This window comes from Filicampus tigris, chromosome 4, assembly GCF_054856515.1.
Source record: "Filicampus tigris isolate MCC_2025a chromosome 4, RoL_Ftig_1.0, whole genome shotgun sequence".
Lineage (NCBI taxonomy): Eukaryota > Metazoa > Chordata > Actinopteri > Syngnathiformes > Syngnathidae > Filicampus > Filicampus tigris.
In genome coordinates, this window is record NC_141220.1 from 27930060 (window position 1) to 27948895 (window position 18836).

General features: G+C 44.9%; 1 protein-coding gene across 10 annotated transcripts in view; it reads right to left on the reverse strand.

Moving 5' to 3' along the window:
* The window catches only part of LOC147149252 (unconventional myosin-IXAb-like), a 95645-nt gene that overhangs the window by 14270 nt on the left and 62539 nt on the right, over positions 1–18836 (reverse strand). For 7 of the 10 annotated variants that reach the window (XM_086027463.1, XM_086027462.1, XM_086027467.1 and 4 more), the window contains 20 exons: positions 18187–18303; positions 16736–16870; positions 15648–15769; positions 15416–15557; positions 13934–14129; positions 12552–12671; positions 10771–10846; positions 10467–10613; positions 9520–9559; positions 9308–9430; positions 8244–8324; positions 8026–8136; positions 6867–6989; positions 6640–6789; positions 6182–6483; positions 4308–5450; positions 3300–3369; positions 2320–2523; positions 514–611; positions 226–329 (listed from right to left, as the gene is read on the reverse strand). In XM_086027463.1, the coding sequence (XP_085883589.1) occupies positions 226–329; positions 514–611; positions 2320–2523; positions 3300–3369; positions 4308–5450; positions 6182–6483; positions 6640–6789; positions 6867–6989; positions 8026–8136; positions 8244–8324; positions 9308–9430; positions 9520–9559; positions 10467–10613; positions 10771–10846; positions 12552–12671; positions 13934–14129; positions 15416–15557; positions 15648–15769; positions 16736–16870; positions 18187–18303 (3604 nt within the window). The remainder of the gene's footprint in view (positions 1–225; positions 330–513; positions 612–2319; positions 2524–3299; positions 3370–4307; positions 5451–6181; positions 6484–6639; positions 6790–6866; positions 6990–8025; positions 8137–8243; positions 8325–9307; positions 9431–9519; positions 9560–10466; positions 10614–10770; positions 10847–12551; positions 12672–13933; positions 14130–15415; positions 15558–15647; positions 15770–16735; positions 16871–18186; positions 18304–18836) is intronic. The other 3 variants (XM_086027468.1, XM_086027469.1, XM_086027464.1) reach the window with 2 other exon arrangements.

The window sequence follows — 18836 nt, forward strand, 5'->3', positions numbered from 1 at the left end:
ATCATATAAATGAACGCCGAAAGAGCATTGGAGACATTGACAAAGACTGAAGAAAGTCTGTAGTAGTATAGTTAAACGTAGGATGTCGTTTCACTTTTGTGTGTATTTTATTTTGTTGACCTTTTCCTTTTTCAGTTTCTGTTTCTGTTGATTTCATTTGTTTTCATCAACTCAACTAACCTTGGCGAATTGTCAGTCGGCCATTCTACAGGGGACATCTCTTACCGGGCGTCTCAGCAGCACTTTCACTCCTGCCGGCCAGCTTCTCCCTGGACACTTTCTTCGCGCTGTGTTTGCTTTTGCTCCAGAATCGCATCTTCCCTCTCATTCTGAGTAAAAAATGAAGAATTAAAAAAAACACAAAAACCTTTGAGCAGTGAGGGCAAACGCACATTTTCCTGTTCTTTCTGAGGCCTCTCACGTCTTAAAAATCAGTTAAGAAGTTAAGCCCTGATCTACGTACTCTGCTGTGGCTGAGTGTGCATGACATTTTTCTGAAGCAGCGTTACCTACCTCCCATCCTGACTGGAGGTTTTCCTCAGCACCTCTACTTTGCCCAGATCCCCCGATGACATGGTCTTATGGATCTTCTTCGGATCCTTGTGGGAATCCTGCGGCGAATTACACAGTGAGAGTGCGGAACGACGAGGAAGCGTTGCTCTCTTGGCCGACGGCGTTCTCGGATGCCGCACACGTCGACGAGGAGAAAGCGATAACGTTTGTCCCTATAATGTATCCTACGACTACAGTCAGCATACAACACTCCAGAAAAAAAAGTTAGGAAATGGGTTAATTTTCAGGATGGGGCTAAAATGCACTCGGACCTGTACGAGTGACCTCAATTTGACCTTCTTGAAACCACGTGGCTGCAGCATCGTTGACAAGCGGCCAAAGTTTAATAGCGCTCGTATTCTCCGCTCGACAAAAAGCCACAGAGAGACTGGAGGAGTCACAGAAAGGCATAGAAGTCACGCATTGGTCGAGTCATTTTGCTGTTCATCGTCTTATCTTAAAAAAGGGGTCAACCCTAAAATGTTCTTTACAATATCTTCTACACGCCTCCACTAGTCTAAACACGGCATTTTGATTAATATTGCATTTGTGGAATATGAGTTAACTGTCATGTCGACAGCAAGTGGCAAAATGAGATGGACAAATACAGGTGGATTTTACTGCTTAAAGCAACAATGTGTCATATGTCAGTTTTTGTTGATTATGGCGGCGCCATGTGGTCAAACGTGGTAGCGTTTTGACAAAAGTCAACCACATTTCCCATGCGTGCCGGCGCGTAGTGTCGTGAAATCCTGAGCTCTCGCTGGCCTGCAAGTTGGACTGAATGACATTTCTATTTCCAGTGGCTGTGTGAAAGATGAATAGCGATGAGGTCATGAATCTAATTTTGTTTAATCAATACTTTGTGTTTTTTTTGTTTGTTTTGGGGCTTGTGCCATGACACCAGTAATAGCGAGTAGACGTTCAAATCGATTTCCTTTCCTTATAACGAAAAGAGGAAGTGAATATGCCGTAAAGCAATTCAGGACATTTGTATTTTTTTTGTTTGCCGGGGTTGCTCCCATCCTCCTCAAAGTTGCTTAGTGCCAGTAAAAACGATACAGACCCCCAACCCAGGGCATGACAAAAGTCCAATTCAACTACTTGAATGGGACTAGATTTTTTTTTTATTGACGTCGAATTCTTGCCCAGTGCTGCTTTAACTCATATTCCACAAATGTGATATCAATCAGAATGCCGTGTTGGACCAGTGGGTCTGCATAGAATGTATTCTTGAAAAAAAAATAAAATAAAATAAAAGATGTTTGGGTTGACTTCCTCTTTAAACCAAGTTGTGCAGAAAGCACTGATTCGTTGAACAGACGGACATCGGCATTCTGAGAGAAGGTCAAGTGAAGTTCCCCAGTACAGGTTTTGGTGCATTTTCGGTTCATCCTGAAATGTCTTTTTGCGGCTGGTGCTGATATTCTCTTTTTCATGCTGTATTGAATGTTGATTAGTAACAAGGAACAGAAGGAGCACAGGAAGTGATGCTCCGGCTCAAGCGTCATTAGTTGAAACTTTTGAACCATTCTCGCATGCGTCAGCACATATTCTCTTTTCAGAGTTGGATGGGTGCGGCCGTGCAGCGGCTGACGGCGTCCTCGCCGTAGCCACGCTCCGTTTCCAAGCAGAGAGAAACGTTTGAATCGTTTCAAACGGTTTTGTCGTGACAGAGAGAGGTTTGTGAAGTTAGAAGGCTCCTCCCCCAGAAGTCGGCGGAAGTGGCGGGAAAACGGAGGAGGTCCGCGAGGTCACGTGATTTACCATCTCGGAGTCACTGTGACAGTCGGCCTTGGGGCGGGCGCGCGGGGGGCACAGGGAGGGGGGCAGCGTGCGGGAGTGGGCGGGGACGTAGTATTCGTCGTCGTCGTCCGACTGCGTGGCTCCTTCCGAGTTACAGCGCGTGAGGAAGTCGGAGCGCGTCCGGGACATGCGCGGTTTCTTTTTGGGGCCCGGGCGGCCCCCCTGCTGCCGGGCAACCACAGCGACGTCAAAAAGAGCAACTCCTGCAAGCCTCAGCTCATTTTCACAATACTGTGTCCCTTTGGTAACTTCACTTTAAAGGAGACATATTATGCAGTTTTTCCACTATTTGAAGCGGAGGTCAACCCAAACATATATTTTTTAAAAGATTATGTTCTGTGCAGGCCCACTCGTTGAAACACAGCATTGTGATTAATATCATTTGTGGAATATTGAGTTAAGCAGCAAAACCCGCCCGTTTTTATCCATCTCCGGGGGCGGCCATTTTGTCACTTCTGTCGGCTGAGAATGACATCACAGTTGCTCAGGGCTCAGAATAACGACCAATCGCGGGCCAGCTTCAGAAAACAGGTCAACTGTGATTGGTTGCTGTCTGAGCAACCGTGATGTCATTTGAAGTCGACAGAAGTGACAAAATGGCCGCCCTCAGAGATGGCTAAAAATGGGAGGATTAACTCTTATTTCACAAACGCAATATTTATCGGAATGCCTTGTTTCAACTAGTGGGCCTGCAGAGAACATATTCTTGAAAAAAAACCTAACGTTTGCGTTGACTTCCCTTTACTAAAATATCTGGCAGTCAAAATATTAGCAGTCATCATTTAGAACCAAGACAGCAATGGTAATGAAGTAAGTTGGTCGGTCTTAAAGTCAGGCATTGTTGGCACGGTCCAGTATGGACCCAGCTGCAGTGAGTTAGTGTGTGGGGGTGAGTGTGTGTGTGTGTGTGTGTGTGTGTGTGTGTGTGAGTGTGACTCTACCTCTCTGGTTCTGGAATCATCTCTGAACATGGACAAAGACCTTCCCTGGTTCACCAAATCCTTATCGGACCTGCAAGGAACACTTACAGTTACCAAATACTGGTATGGACTTCTTTTGTGCCAATTACTTCTAGGTGGCAAAAAAAAAAAAAAAAAAAAGCGATTGACTCCTGTGACATGATCTGAAACAACAAAAACTTAAAACAGACCACAAAAGGTTTCTTTTTTCCCCTAAAAAAACCCCAGAACAAATTCATGTCGCAGAACATGTTGGTAGGAGGAGCAAGGAATTGTCCAAAATGTTGTCCCCTTAGTTCCAGTGAGCGGACCACTGAATGCCTCAGACAGACAATTCCATGCTCCCAACTTTGTGGGAAAACAATACGGGGATGGCCGCTTCCTTTTCCAACATGGCTGCGCAAAAAGCAAGATGTAAAAAGACAAAAATGAGACTTTGGTGTGGATGAAGCGGACTGTCCTGCACAGAGTCCAGACCTCAACCCGAAGGAACACTTTTGTGACGAATGAGAGTGGAGACTGAGAGCCGTGTTGGCTAAGCAAGCTAAAACCTTTGATTAGTGCGATGTACGTTAGTTTGGACTCAGTCAGTCCTCCTTCAAGCACCTCCAGTTGCTCCAAAATGCTGCTCGCCTCCTAACTGGAGCTCGTAGGAGGGAGCGCGGAATTCCAATTCTGAACTCAACTTCAGAGTTGATTTTTTGTGTTTCTACGGTCTGTCCCCACTTGACCTCTCTTCTATTCCCTACACATCTGCCAGGTGCTTCAGGTCTGCGTAACAGATGCTAATGGGGGTATACCGAGGACTAAACGGAGGCTCAGACGGGATGGAGCCTTTTTCCGTTGCTGGTCCCTCTCTTTGGAATGGGAACGACCTGCCGCTAAAAGTTAGGCAAGCTCCCTTTGTGTCCATTTTTAAAAGTCATTCTTTGGCATTGTCTTTGTGTTATGAATGTACTGTTTTCTGCTCCTGTGATGTTTTGGACTTACTTGGAGAATGGCAGCTTGCGTCTGGGTGGCGAGAACACGGTGTTGGAGGGCTTCTCCGTCATATTGACGATGGCGGTCTGGGCCGAGCTCTTCTTCTGGGCTTTGGGTGGCTTGGTGTCAAGGAGCGGGCTGGGCACTCCCTTCCCGGGTGGAACTATTTTCTTTTTCTGCTGACCCGGGTGAACGGGAGGGACGCTGGGTTTGGGCTCCGGGGTGATCTTTACGTCCGCTTCGGAGGAGCAAAGGTCAGCTACTTCCGGACTTGCTTGATGAGTGTTTGAAGATGGAACGGTAGAGGAATTCCCTTCCGCAAAGGTGGACCGCACATGACTTTCATTTGGTGGTTCAATCGTAGCTCCTACCTCCAAACCCGATATGGGTGGCCGTTGGCAACTGGGTGATGTTTCGCTATGTTGAGAAGTTCTTTCCGGGGTTCGCGGCACCAGTGGCCCCTCTTCTAGAGGACTCTCCTTTTGCATGCTGATCAAGACCACGACAGGCTTTCGAGAGGTGGACTCCCTCCTGTCCTTGTAAGATTTGCCGGGGCTTTCACATTTTGGTTCTCGAACTGGACTTTGGTCAGAAGCGATGTAAAATGTTGCCCTTGGACCCTCATTAGTGAGAGGTGACTCCATCTTGGGCTTTTCGTTGTGATTTGAATCTCTCACTGGCTCTTGAGCTTGACGGTCTGAAATCAAAGATTCCTGGGGCGCAGTCGATTGGGATCCAAAAGCTCCCGAACCGTCGGTCTCCATGTCCTCGACAGCGAGCATCTCAAAGCTGTCAAGAGACCCGAGAGGCGAAGGTCTGCGATGGTCCTCCAGGGGACAGGCGCCGCTGTCCGGTCCCACCTCTCCTTGAGGTGGCGCGCCAACATTCCCCGCGCGGACCTTGAGAAGCTCCAAGCTGAACTGTGCCTGCTCCAGTTCTCTCATTCGCCTGCTCTCTCGCTTGGATCGAGTCTTGTGGCTGGCCTCGTCCGCGCCGCGACTTCGATCCGAGTCTTTCTCTGCGAGTGCGGAGTCTTCGGCTAGTTCTCCCGAGAGGTTCTGTGCTCTATCCAGTTCCGACGAGGCCAGGTCATCGTTGGGTCCTTGAAGGATGGGTGCTGGCGGTTCGTGCTGCTGCTTCAGTTCTCGGAACCTAAAGATTTGAACAAGATCGATAACCAACTTGTGATTTCATCACATTTTTCAAAAACTCCAACGTGAAACAGGATCTACTAACTGGGCGCACCCAGAGTTGCATTGGCCAAAATTGCAGTCTGTTCGTTATCAAACGAACTGCGGTGGCTAATTTGGAGTCTTTAAAGACGGCTTCTGAAGAGCGGGTGCAAAGCGGCACCGCTTTGTGTAACCATGACTACGGTTATGGTGGCGAGGAGGAGGCATAGGCAAAATGAGAGGCCACGGGCAGAATGGCCTTGTGTATGAAATGTGCTGTATCAATAAATTAGCTTTGCCTTACCTATAAGGGGATACATCCAGTTGCCACATAATGAGGATATGTTAAATCAAACAAAAGACAGTGGCTGGCTTCCCCAAAATAATATGAGCAACAGATTTTTTTTCCCGTAACTCAGCCTTGTTTTTTTTTTTGCCTCTCCCACTGACACTTCCAATTCCATCACTTCAAACTTAATTTTACACTTGTGGCGCTCGACCATAGCTGCCATGGTAAAAAAAAATAGTTACTCAAAACTAATACACCATTTTAAGTAGTATAAAATAGTAGCATAAAACAGTATATAGTGAATAATTGACATTTTTGCATAGTAGACATAAGACACGCCCACCGCAAGCACATGCAGGCAATTTAGCACCCGCTATTTGGGATCTTACAAAAATCAGGCCCCTTGAAATCTTTTTCTGTACCTGCAGCGGGCCAGGTAAGCCCTCCCCATCGCTTGCAGCAGCGTCACAGTCCTGTAGGTCTCACAGTAGCGTCTCCTCTCGACGAATCTCCTCCAGGCCGCCTGAAGCGTGACAGCCGCCGCGGCCCTTCGAAGGCAGTAGCTCCTCCAGCTCCTCTGGATGGCCACTGCCGAGTGCCTCCATTGCAGGAACGTCCGGCGCTGCCTGCAGCGCCTCCAGGCTGTCTGGAGGCACACGACCGCTTGCTCCTCCAGCCTCAGATCCATGGCCGATTCTCTGAGGAGGCAGCATCGCCACCATCGCTGCACAACGAGGAAGAAATTGAAGCCAAAGACGTTCCGTTTTTAGGTCAAAAGGGTTTATTCCATTTGCTGTTGTAAATAGGAATTTGTGAACAATGACGCTGATTTGCCAAACAAAAGTACAATAAAAACATGCCGTCCATTAAAAATGGCCACCTGGATGACACGCGCAGCCAGCCTCATCCTGACAAAGTTCTTCCTCTCCAAGACCGCCCGGAAGCGGCGCTGCAGCATGACGATGCGCCGCAGGACTTCCTGGTGGAGGAGCGTCTGAAGTCGCTGACGCTCCGCCTCCCGCAGGAACACCTAAAGGGGACAGAATGATTGCGCGCGCTCACTCGCGGTTGCAATCAAACGTGACAAGAGTGTGCAGGCGTCGTTACCGTCGTGTTGCCCACTTGGTAGCCGGCCGGCATCAAATGGATCTGCCTGAAGAACTCCCTGATGCCGGACTTGGTCGCGCTTGTGCCTCGAGGCAGCAGCACATGAAAGTGACGAACAAAATCCTGGGAAGAAAATCACTGGTAATTACTTTTTTTTTTTTTTTTTTTTCGAACAATGGGTCCTGATAACGCAAGTGGCAATAAGAAGAAGAGGATGATGTCCACTGAAATTCAAGCTCGAAAAACATACATCGTCATTGAAGGTGTACGACAGTAGTACTCCACGATATGTACTACACTGACGCAGAAAGAGTCGCTAACAGGGGCGGAGCCAACCCAGATTGACAGACTGCCCACCCAGTGAGATTCATGAAAAAATATGTACTTTAAAATTGCTTGTAAGGTATTATGAAATGATTTTTTTTGATTTGTGTTTGGTTGTGTTTTTTCTATTTTTATTTCATTGACTATTTAGAACGGCATAATTGTGGTTGCCTAAGGAAGATCTGAACTTCATATCATTCCGTTTGTCATTTTATTTGAATATGCGATGTGTCGGGACAGGAGGATTGTGCTCATTGATTGTGAGAGGAATATTCGGGCCCACCCTGATTTTTCCAGGCCCACCCATTAGCCAGGTTCTGGCTCCGCCCCTGGTCGATAAATTCTAACGCCCTCCAAATGTATTAAGATAATTTGCTAAAAATGGAGAGGCTGCTGAAAGTGAGGAAAGAATGGCGAAAAAGGCAAATATAAAGTCCTGTAAAAATGAAGTGAAAAAACTCTTATTAAAAAACAGGTCACAAAAAATGCGGTTTTGGGAGGCCGGATTGGTGAAAGTTGGTTTAAGATTAAGATAGACCGTACACCCCCACCCAACCCAAGATTAAGATAGCCCACCCACCCCATCATCCTCCTCGGCAAGCAGAGAGGGGATGGGTGAGCAGTTACAGATGGCGGAGGAGGGGTTACATGAGTAGCCCAAGGATTTGTTCGAAAAATAGTTCACAATGACACTGTGACTTGCTAAGCCAAATTCAAACAGAAGATTGTTAACATATTCTTTTGGGGGTGTCTGAATTCATCCAGGGGACTGTGGGTCAGTAGTAGGTGCTGCTGTTTTGGTTAGCAGGGAAGGTCAGGCCTGGATGAGCTTTACCTGGAAAGTGTACTTGATGCTGTAGCCCGATTGTCGGATCCGGACCGTTTCCAGCATCCCTGTGTAGCGCAGCTGCCTGAGCACCAAGGTGTCATTAAAACGTAACGGTAGCTGAGAAAGACAAGAAACCATGTTTTAGCTCCAACGGAACAGAAAAATAAAACAAGTGACGTGAATGCAATTCCAGATTTTTTTTTCAATTTTTTTTTTTTTTTTACCTTCTCAGCATTGGAGCGGATGCACTTGACAAAGTATGGCTCTGATTGGTTGAGAGTCTCCATCAGTTTACTGAGTGAAGCCTGCACACCATCAAAACATCAAACAACAGCTCAACCATCAGCAGTACACCTCTTAATGATATATTTTGTTTCTGTCTTGTGCTGCTTGGCGCAACAATGTTATACACACTCAAGTACTGAAAAACATAATAAATAGAAAAAATATTCCTGAATAGGTTCTTTCAATCTAAATCAAGTACAATTTTACTTGAATTCTAAATATATTTTGCAAAAAGTTTTTGTTGAACAGTACATGCTAGCTGCGCTAACTGTTATGCTAACTGGTAAATAAAGTTAACTCTAAAATGAGAAAGAAAATCTTTGATATTAATGTCTTAATCTGTCAATATGAGTAACAGGGCTGCGTTGGTTTGAGTGACACACCATTATGGCAGAAAAACAAAAACAAATGAAGACTTGGCCTCGGTCTTCACATGTTCCGAGAAAATTCGGTAGATGAGGTCATTTCTGCTGAGTCATGTAGCTCACTTTATTCTCTTTCTATAGAAGGCTCAAAAAGGTTTTAGTAACATTGTTAAGATAAGATAAGATAAGAAGGCCTTTATTGATCCCACAGTGGGGACATTTTCAGTGTTACAGCAGCAAAGATATAGGTCACACAGTTGCGTGTCTGTTAAGACAGGTTCAGAGCATAATTATTGCTATTTAAAAATATAAAGTCAAACAAATAAAAGCTTATTTAAAACTGATTTTTGTGATATCTGATATGATATGCAAGTTGGTCATCAAGAAGGAGAGACAGAAAGAAAAACAGTTATTTGCTATTTCAAAGTATATTCACGAGCAATCACTTTTACTACAGCTTCGGTTACTTTTTGTCTCAGGACAACTACAACTTGCACAAGAGCAGCTTGTTTCCGTACTTATGCAGGGATTGGTGGAATTGTCATGGGAGAGACGATGTCCTTCAATTCTGTGACGACTCAGACTTGTGTAATTTCCTACAAATGTCCAGCTGGGGGCACCAAAGAGCGAGCACTGACCTGGAACTGTGCACTGATGCTGGGCGGTTTCTTCTTCTTGTGCAAGTGAAGCAGCGACTTGGTGATGCGGTCGTGCAGCGTCACGCTGCTCAGGTGGCGCAGAGATTTGACGTCTAACAAGTGCTACCGATATTTAAAAGGGGGGAAAAAAAATAACATTAGTGTAACATAATAAGAATAGTGATCGTGAACAATTTGAAGATGTGTCCCACCTTGGGCAGGCTGGGCTTGACTTTGCAGTTTTTGTTTCTTCTGAAAAAAGAGAGTAAAGGTAATTTATTAGCAGAAATTGCAGAGTCAGCAACTTAAACAATCAAAAAGGAAGTTACTTTTAATGGTATGTGACCTCTCTCTGAGTTAAATGTTCAAATTGTCCCACATGTCACAGCGACTGAAATATTTCTTAATCAATTAAAATACATTTGTTAAGTTCAGCTTTTTAAGTACCGGTGCAATTGCATTTCATCTTTGACAATAGTTTGTTTTCAAACGGGACATTTTTGAAACGTTTGTTTCGATTAATGATATTGAAGTATATTTTTCCATTTTTCCTACAGTGGTGCCTTGAGATACGAGTGCTTTGACTCGGACGTTTTTGGAGATACGAGAAAACCCCTAACGGCAAAAATCAGAGATGCGAGTGCATTTCATACTCCCACCGCTAGATGGCGGTGGCTAACGTCAGAACATCCGGCCATCATCAATTCAATTTGGTTTCCTTGCAGTTGTGGGACAATATCTGTTGGCGGCGGTTTGCACCATAAAGCTGCTTTGCCCACCGCCAACAGACACCACCGAAGAAGAAGTTTTGCGCTCCCATCGTTGCTGGCTGCTTATGTGAGGAGCAAATATTACTCTGTTTTTAGTTTTCCAATTTTTCTCAAGAGAAAACTTATTTGAAAAAGAATTGTTGGGGGACTTGAACAGATTATTTGCATTTGCATTCATTTCAATGGGGAAAAATGATTTCTGCATTTAAGCTCAGTCGTCACGTCAAACAATGTACCACAGACTGTATTTCAATGTCGGTCAAGATGGTGGCACTTGGAGAGAGAACTATTTTTTGAGGTTGCACTTGTTGCAAAAGGTTTGAGGATTTGGAAATTCTAAAGAGGGCTTGACAGGGTTGGCTTTGCATCCCGCCGGCTCGGGTTCTCACAGTAAGATTCCCTGAGCTCGTTCCAGGAGTTTGCTGTTGGCCGAGTTGACGAAGATGCCGTCCTCCCCCAGGGCCGCCGGGCTCCCCGCCGACGACAGGCGCCCCGACCTCGGGCCCCGACCGTTGCAGCCGACGCCGAAGCCATCCCTGCGGCGGAGGGGGAGCGAAGAGCCAAGAAATAACAAGACGGGCTTCCAATCGTCGCGGATGTGTCGATGGAAGCAAAACGAGGGAAGACCACGTGTCCGCTGCTACTAACGTGGTGATTTCGAAGAAGAGAGACGGATGGACTTTGAGGACTCACCAGCTGGCTTTCTCGTTCAGGGTGTTGGCGCCGTGAAGATCTGACAGCGGAGAGCGAGGATTCTTCCTGGTGATGCCTGCGCGGAACGGAAACGAACGCGAGCGATGAACTGATGACTGGATTTGTCCAAACGTGCAGTAAATCATCAAATCACTTAGCGTGCGGCTCTGTTACTTTCACGCGCATCCTGAACTGGCGCCTTTTCCTGGATTGGAGGTTTCAAGCGTTGTTTTTTCTCTCTTGTCGGGACCAAAAACACTTGACAAATCAGGGGCATTTTGCCAACCACTGAGGTGTGGTTTTACGTTACAAAGTGTGACTTAATAGTATGTGTTGAATTGAACATTTGACGGTTTTAGTTTATGAGGACAAAAAAAAAAAAAAAAGAGGTAGATTGCTTTGGTTATGCCTGTTTTGGCGTCCTCTTGCATGGACAGTATAATTATTCAAAAATATTGTAAAATGTCATATAATAATTCAAATGTATATAATTCTAATCAAATAATTGATCAAAATTCAAACCAGTCAATGAACATTTTATGAATTACAACATTTTGGGGGGGGTTCACTTCATAACTGATGAAAAGGTTAATGACAGATTTTTTAAATTATTAATCTAAAAATATTTAGTGATCAATTGATTTATTTGACTATCGCTAATAAATTCAAATTAATATTATTCCAAAAGTAGTCTTACATTTGATTTAATACAAATAAATGGAACACATTTTAAAACAGTATTTACTGTATCTTTCCCAAAAGTAATTAAAATGAATACACAAATAATGTTAAAAAATTAACACAAAAATCTGAATTAAAGCAAGTCAAAATATAAAATTTCAGATTGAAATAATATATACTACAAATACTTGATATTAAGTTGTTGTTGAAATTTTTACATGAAAAAAAAAAAAGCCTTTGTTTTGCTTGAAACAAATACTTCCATAATCGGGCAGTATTATTACATCTCACTTTGACATGTATTCTGACTTCCGACACGACGGAAATCCCCTTTAGCCAGGAATCTTAGGGGATTTCTCTTCCGAGATGTCCTTGGAAAAATCTTTCATGCGTGAATCACTGTCACACTTATTGACGTATTTACAACATCAACATCTATGCGCAACAAAGCTTCCTATTCTTTCTATATTTGGGCCATTTTGTAATCTTGCATAGTTTCTGCCGAACAAAAATCAGATTCCATTTATCAAGACGTAGGAATATAACTATACAGGTGGCAAATGTGAAAGAAGGTCGTCCAGTCTTCTTGCTAGTCCGCAGGGGACGCATTCCATTGATTTTTTCCGATCAGTCACAAAGGAAATTGTGCGGCCGTGGTTCTATTTCTTATGGTGTGCTGCCGTAATAAAAGCTTCTCAGTTCACGTGCTACTGACCGCAAGTGACGGCCTCAACCTGGAATTGATTTCTGAGACTTTTCACTTGAACTCACCTCAGAAATGTGACGCCATTGTAAAGCTCGTTAACAAGGTGGCAGCTTCCAAAAACCACATTAGAGATGGGCGCTTACAGGAATTTGTAAGGCCCGAAAAGCGGGCCAATTTTACACATGACCAGTATGAGTGTAATTTAATTGAGTCTGGACAAATTTCTCCTCTTAAATCAAATCGTAGCGGCCAATTTGTGGCAGGAATCGACGTTCCGCTATTGCAACACAGTACCGTTTGTTCTTTAATGTCCTCTTTAATGTAACCAACTTGGACCTGTTCAAAAATCCTGCGCACCATTTAACTGACGGCATTTTGGACCAGCAGTACTTACTGTATTTCTCATCTTTGCACCTTTGAAGGATCTCGAGGCTCCTCTGGTGAACCGGGTGATGAAGGAAACTGAAGCTGTCGACAGTTTTGACGGCGGCACAGGGGAGGGTGGAATCATGACCTAGAAATCACATGCAGAAATTTGACATTTGTTTTTTTAATTTAATTCGTTTTTAACAATCTGTGTCGTAAATCATCTCGGTGTTGTCGGTGACCAAATTTCGTAGGGGCTCGTGCAAGGCTTGCAACAAATCTGGACACAAAATCGTACCGGAGTTTCGCGTATCCTAATTTGAGACAATCGTAGTAGAACTGTAATAAATTGTGTCACATTCTGCCACCTCGCAACTGAAGTGAATCATCGAATCAAGTGAATTGTGTCGCTTCGCGTGGTAGTAGGAGAGAATCGTACCATAACTGGCGTGAATCACGTCACATTGTATAGTTTTTAAATTGGAGTAAAGCGTATAAAATCGTAATGGACACCAGAGAAAATCTTAACAGAACTATAGTCAATCTTATGCCTCCCATCACATCACAATTGCTGTGAATCACATCATAACAGGAAAGAATCTTTACTTTTGCATCCCTTCTCATCATAATTGGAGTGAATCGAATCGTAACTAGAGTGGAACGTAATGCATGACATTGCGTCACAACTGACGTTAATCAAATCAAATAGTAATTCAGAATGCATTGCATCGTCATTGCGCGAATCGTATCGTGATCAGAATGAAACACATGGCATTGTAACAGAAGTGAATCTCATCATCGGAAGCAATCAAATCGTAGTGTTGTGCAGCATCGTATTGTACAAAGTGATCGCAGTGGATCATATTGGATTGTATCAAAACTGCACGGAATTGTATCGCATCTCATCGCGTTGTAATTGGAGCCAATCGCATCGCAATTGAAGTGAATCGCATCACGATTGAAGAAAATTGTACCGGAAGCAAAGTGAATCACATTGGATTGTAACTGAAGTGAACCACGTTGTCACAGTGTGTGTGACGTGTATTGTAATTGGAAAATTGTAGCGAATCGTGTGGTTGTAATTATAATGCATTGTATCACGTCACAATTCTGAGTGAATCACCATGAAATTCAAGTGAAACACATTGAAAATCGGAGTTATATCATAATTGTAACACATGCCATCACATCGTTATTGATATCATGAATCATATCAGAACTGGAGTCGCATCGAGCCATATCCTGACACATTGGAATTGGAGTCCGCTTTCGTGGAGTACTACAGAAATCGGACAATATTTACCGTTGAGAGGCGGGAACGTTGAAGGTTTCTTAAACAATGTAAAGTTAGGCAATGTATCGAAACGATGAATCGGTCACAAATAATATGAATAAGAGCAGCCGCCGGACCTGTCTTCTTGTGTACGTGTCGGCGTCCGGCCTCTCTGAAAGCCACCAGGGCCCTGAAGTAGGCACGCAACACGGCCCAGCGGAAGGTGGCCACCGGGTCGATGCCCATCAGGCCGCAGATGAAGGCGTTCTTGCTGCTCTTCAGCAAGGCCACCACGTCGGGACGCATGTGGTCCGTGTTCTTCTCCCGGAAGTCCTGAACACGGCAGGAAATCGTTAGGTATCTTTTTTTTTCTTTTTTTTCCCCCCCTACCGCACCGATGGTTCCTGATGGTGAGTTTGCGACGCGATAGTGGCGGTGGTATTACGGCCGAATGCACGGCCCGCCGCATGTCGGCCAATGAAAACACAGCTGCGGGCCGCATAACAGGCAAAGTATGGCCCCAGACCGCACTTTGGACACCGGCGCTCCAAGTGGATCTTCTCTCCACGTCACCGGTGAGCCAGACGTATCTCGCAGAACACACAGGACACCTCACCGCCGCCGAGGATAACCGACTGCTACGGATTCGTATTATCCAAAACACTCGAGCGCTTCCAGCACATGTGCTTCTTATCAGAGCGCAGCTGGAAGGCGAGCGGGAGAATTAGATTTGGCAGGGGGAGGGAAGAAAAAAAAAAAAAAAAAAAAAGTAGGTCGGTAGTACGACAAAAAGTTCATAAAAGGCTTGGACGAAAGGAGAGAAAAGATGGTTCATCTGTGAAGTAGGCCAATTGTACGTTAGCTGTGCTGCATCAACACAATTTGCCTTGACAAAAGCCGCTTTCATGCTCTCTGTAAAAGTTTGGCATGTGCCGCTTTTTTTTTTCCCCCCCTCTGGTTCTGTTTTGTGTATTGATCAAGAAAAGAAGGCAATGACGCACATAATTACCACAAAAAAATGGCACGCTGCCATGTAGACCAACAGCAGAAATATCTTAGTTAGTCGTGATGTGAACATGGATTGGTATTAGGATCGGAGTGATTTATATCGTGTCATGGAGTGAATCGGATTGTAGAGTAAACCGCCACTGAATCGGCAGGCATCTCGGTAATCGTAGTCAATTGCGTTGGAATTGGAGTGAGTCATAGTGACATTGTAGGGAATCAATCGGAGTGAATCGCAACCTATTTCGTACCATAACTGGCGCGATTCATATTGTAAGTGGAACCAATTGTATCGTATTGCACTAGCTTGTGAATTGCGATGAACCAAATCGTAACTATAGCCAATCGTATTGTAGATGGCGTGAACCGTATCGTAACTGGAGTGACTCGCAATCTAACCGGAGTGAGTCAGATACGATCAGAATTGGAGTCAATTGTAAGATAAGCCAATCGCAAACGGAATTATACCGTATCATATTGTAACCGCGCTCAAGCGTATCAGAATTGCCTCGAATAGTATCGGAAGGTAGCTAAAGGAAAAATGACCCAAGCAAATCGCCAGACTCCCTTGTGACTTTTTGGGCTTAGCTTCTCGGGAACACAAACAAGCTCACCTTCACTCCGTACTTGACTTTTCCGGCGTAGTGTCTGATAATGAAAGCGGGCTCCATGACGGCGGGGAATTCGATGTAGCTGTTTCCCTCATGCTGACGCTTGAACTTGTCCAGCAAGGTCTGATTGGACGCCTGAGGGAAGCTGCAGTCAAAAAGTCACAACACCAGCAAACAAATGAGGACAAAGTCGCTTCCCAATTCCCCATCCCGCCGCGTCCAGCAGGTGGCGCACTTGCACTCCTCGTCCAGCAGGTGGAAGAGCGCGGTGGGTTTTTTGCTGATGAGGTTGATGCAGCCGCTGTTGTCGATGTAGTCGATGGTGTGCCAGCTAATGCCCTCGGCTCGGTACTCCTCCTGCAAGAAGACATCACAACATGTCAGCCTGAGCCCATAAAATGATTTCAGACATTTGGCATCTAAATACACTACACATGTTGAAAGATAATCGCTGAGAACGTGAAGACACTGAGAATTGCGGTGACATATTTTCCTCTGACATTTTCTATGACACGCCCCTGGAGCAACTGACAACTTGGTGACAGGACTAGACTTTAGACTAAGTGGAAGCAGGTCTAAGTTGTGGCGCAGTTGGTGTAATGCGATTTGGGTGGATTTGATTCAGACGCAGGTAGATTCTGAGCTCCACGGACGTGTGGGCTTGTCACACATGGACGCCATGCGGGGTGGAAGGTGGGCGCCAAGTGGACTCCAGTGAGCGTGGCCATTATGCTTCCGCGCCACGTAGACCGTGCGCCTCACTGAATTTAAAGGGAATAAGAGGAGCTGCGTCAAGCGGGCGCGAAGCAAGTCAGCTGTGTTCACTCCCATAACGGCGCAAACGCCATCGTCTATGAGTAAGTAATTGTTGACGTACTGGGTGTGAAAAAAAAAAAAAAAGCGATTACAGGGCATCCCTACTACTAAGGCAACAAAATGGCAGCTTGTCACATCCTTCACTTGCGTTTCGACACTCCGGAACATTTCTAACGTCTTCTTCTCTTTTAGCCCGCAGACAATGGCACGCCCGCTGCTGTGATGTCACAACAGATCACGGCTCAGTTAGCTGACGGTTACTAATGCAGTTGGCCGAGAATAAACTAAGGGGACAAAAGTGTCGGGACACATTTCACCTACAGGGATTAAGGAAAAAAAGGAAAAAAAGTTGTTTGGTACAACAGGTTGGACTGTTTTGGGAAGACGTTCGCCAAGATTTTCAAGTGTGATGAAGTGGACCTTCCGCACAAAATTTGGAAAAATGATCCCAAAATGGGGAAAGTGGATCAAATAAAAACGAAGAGGTAAAATGTAGCAAGAGTGTACCTGCTCCAGTTTGAAGATGTGCTGGTTGAAGTAGTGCTGCAGCCGCTCGTTGGCAAAGTTGATGCAGAATTGCTCGAAGCTGTTGTTTTCGTAGTCCTCAAAACCAAAGATGTCCAACACGCCGATGGAAAAGACCTGGAGGGAGGCCACACGTATTCGTCAGCATGAATGGCGCCAGTTTCTATTGACCGGCGTCATTGACGAAAATAACATACGCGCATGGATGAGAGTATCGATTAGTGAACAAATATGAAATTGATCAAATTTAGGAGGTTGGCCTAACATGAGTTGAAGCAGGTTTCTGATTGAACAATTTGAGAAGTTTGCACTTGATGCACAACGGTGAGACCACGTCAATGTTTTTTTTATTTTATTAAGTAAATGTTTCTTTTAATAAACTAGGTTCATTTTTAACCAAGGTTTTTTAACAAACTGCCACTGTCAATTAATATACCAATGTGTTTGCAAAAAATGGCCGTTTATTCTTCATGTCTGCGTAGATTCTCAGCCAGGTAATGGTAATCGAAGACACTGCACCCTTTTCATGCTTTCCGAAAAATTTCATAGAGGACGTCGGCAACTATGCTATTAGGCTGACCAAATAAAACGGCGAGCAAAAAAAAAAAAAAAAAAATCCTACGTTTGAAAGAAAACTTCCCGTTTTTCTTGGTTGTCGAATTGACTCGCCAAGTGACTCAAGCTGCTGTGACAAATCTATTTACGAAGCTCACGCTGCGACACGCCAGTGTTGGCAAAGCTGACCAAATGAGGGAGTAACATACACAATCCAACCGGACAGCCCGGTGGAAATGCTGCAAGTTGCAAGTTGAAACTTAATCACAGTGACTGAGCGGTGCCACTGCTAATTTCATTCGGATTTATTTCAAATTGAGGCATATATTCAAGTCTCAACTGTGACTGACTTGATGCTTTGCAACTGAAGCCAAACGTGCACATAATATCTATTTTCTATGTGAGGATTTGCAGCCATTTTTAGTCAATATTCTTGAGTACCTTTTAAGCTCCACGGCTTGATTTCTCATGAGTATGCACAGTCCGAAGAAGGAGAGCACTTAGATGAGGACTTTCAAAAAAGGACTGTCAAATACAGGCGGTCCCTTTTTGAAAAAGAAATCCTTTATTCCTCCTTTACAGCCACGGTATGTCATTATGTACAGTATGTTATTGGAAGGGAAGAACAATAACCTTGATAAGAAGAGCAAGCGCATCGACCCACCTTGACGTGATCAACATGACGTCAGCGCCGAGGGAAAACAAAGGCGCGCACAGAAACGCACGCGCAGGACCAGAGGGGGGGTAACGTGAGCTGACAGGGAATTCAATGCCATCTGCCCAAATGTTTCTGACACACACACACACACACACACACACACAGACGCGCACATCCTTGACTCGGACTCAGCGCTCCCGCAGGGATGGACGCGTCTCACCTTTGAATTGTCCTCCAGGTCCTTGTTGTTGAGCAGAGCGTGGTTGGCCCGGAACACGATCCAGTCAAAGAGAGCGCTGTACAACGACTTGGCCATGGAGTCCCTCACCGTGCCCGCCTGCACACAAAGTCAACACCGTTGAGCTTGTTTGTTATGACCGCAATGTAATCCGTTTCAGAGTACAAGTTACATTATTGTCTTAAAGCGGAAATCAACCCAAACATATTTTTTTTCAAGAATATGTTCCAGCAGGCCCACTAGTTGAAACGCGACATTCTGATGAATATTGCGTTTGTGGAATATGAGTTAAGCGGCAAAACCCGCACGTTTTTAGCCATCTCCGGGGGCGGCCATTTTGTCGACTGAAAATGACATCACAACTGCTGAGGGCTCAGTTAACGACCAATCACAGCCCAGCTTCAGAAAACAGGTCAGCCGTGATTGGTCGTTACCTGAGCCCTGAGTAGTTGTGATGTCATTTTCAGTCGACAAAATGGCCGCCCCCAGAGATGGCTAAAAACGAGTGGATTAACACTTATTCCACAAACGCAATATTTACCAGAATGCCTTGTTTCGACCGGTGGGCTTGCATAGAACATATTCTCGAAAAAAATATGTTTGGCTTGACTTCCGCTTGAAGCCTGTTTGCA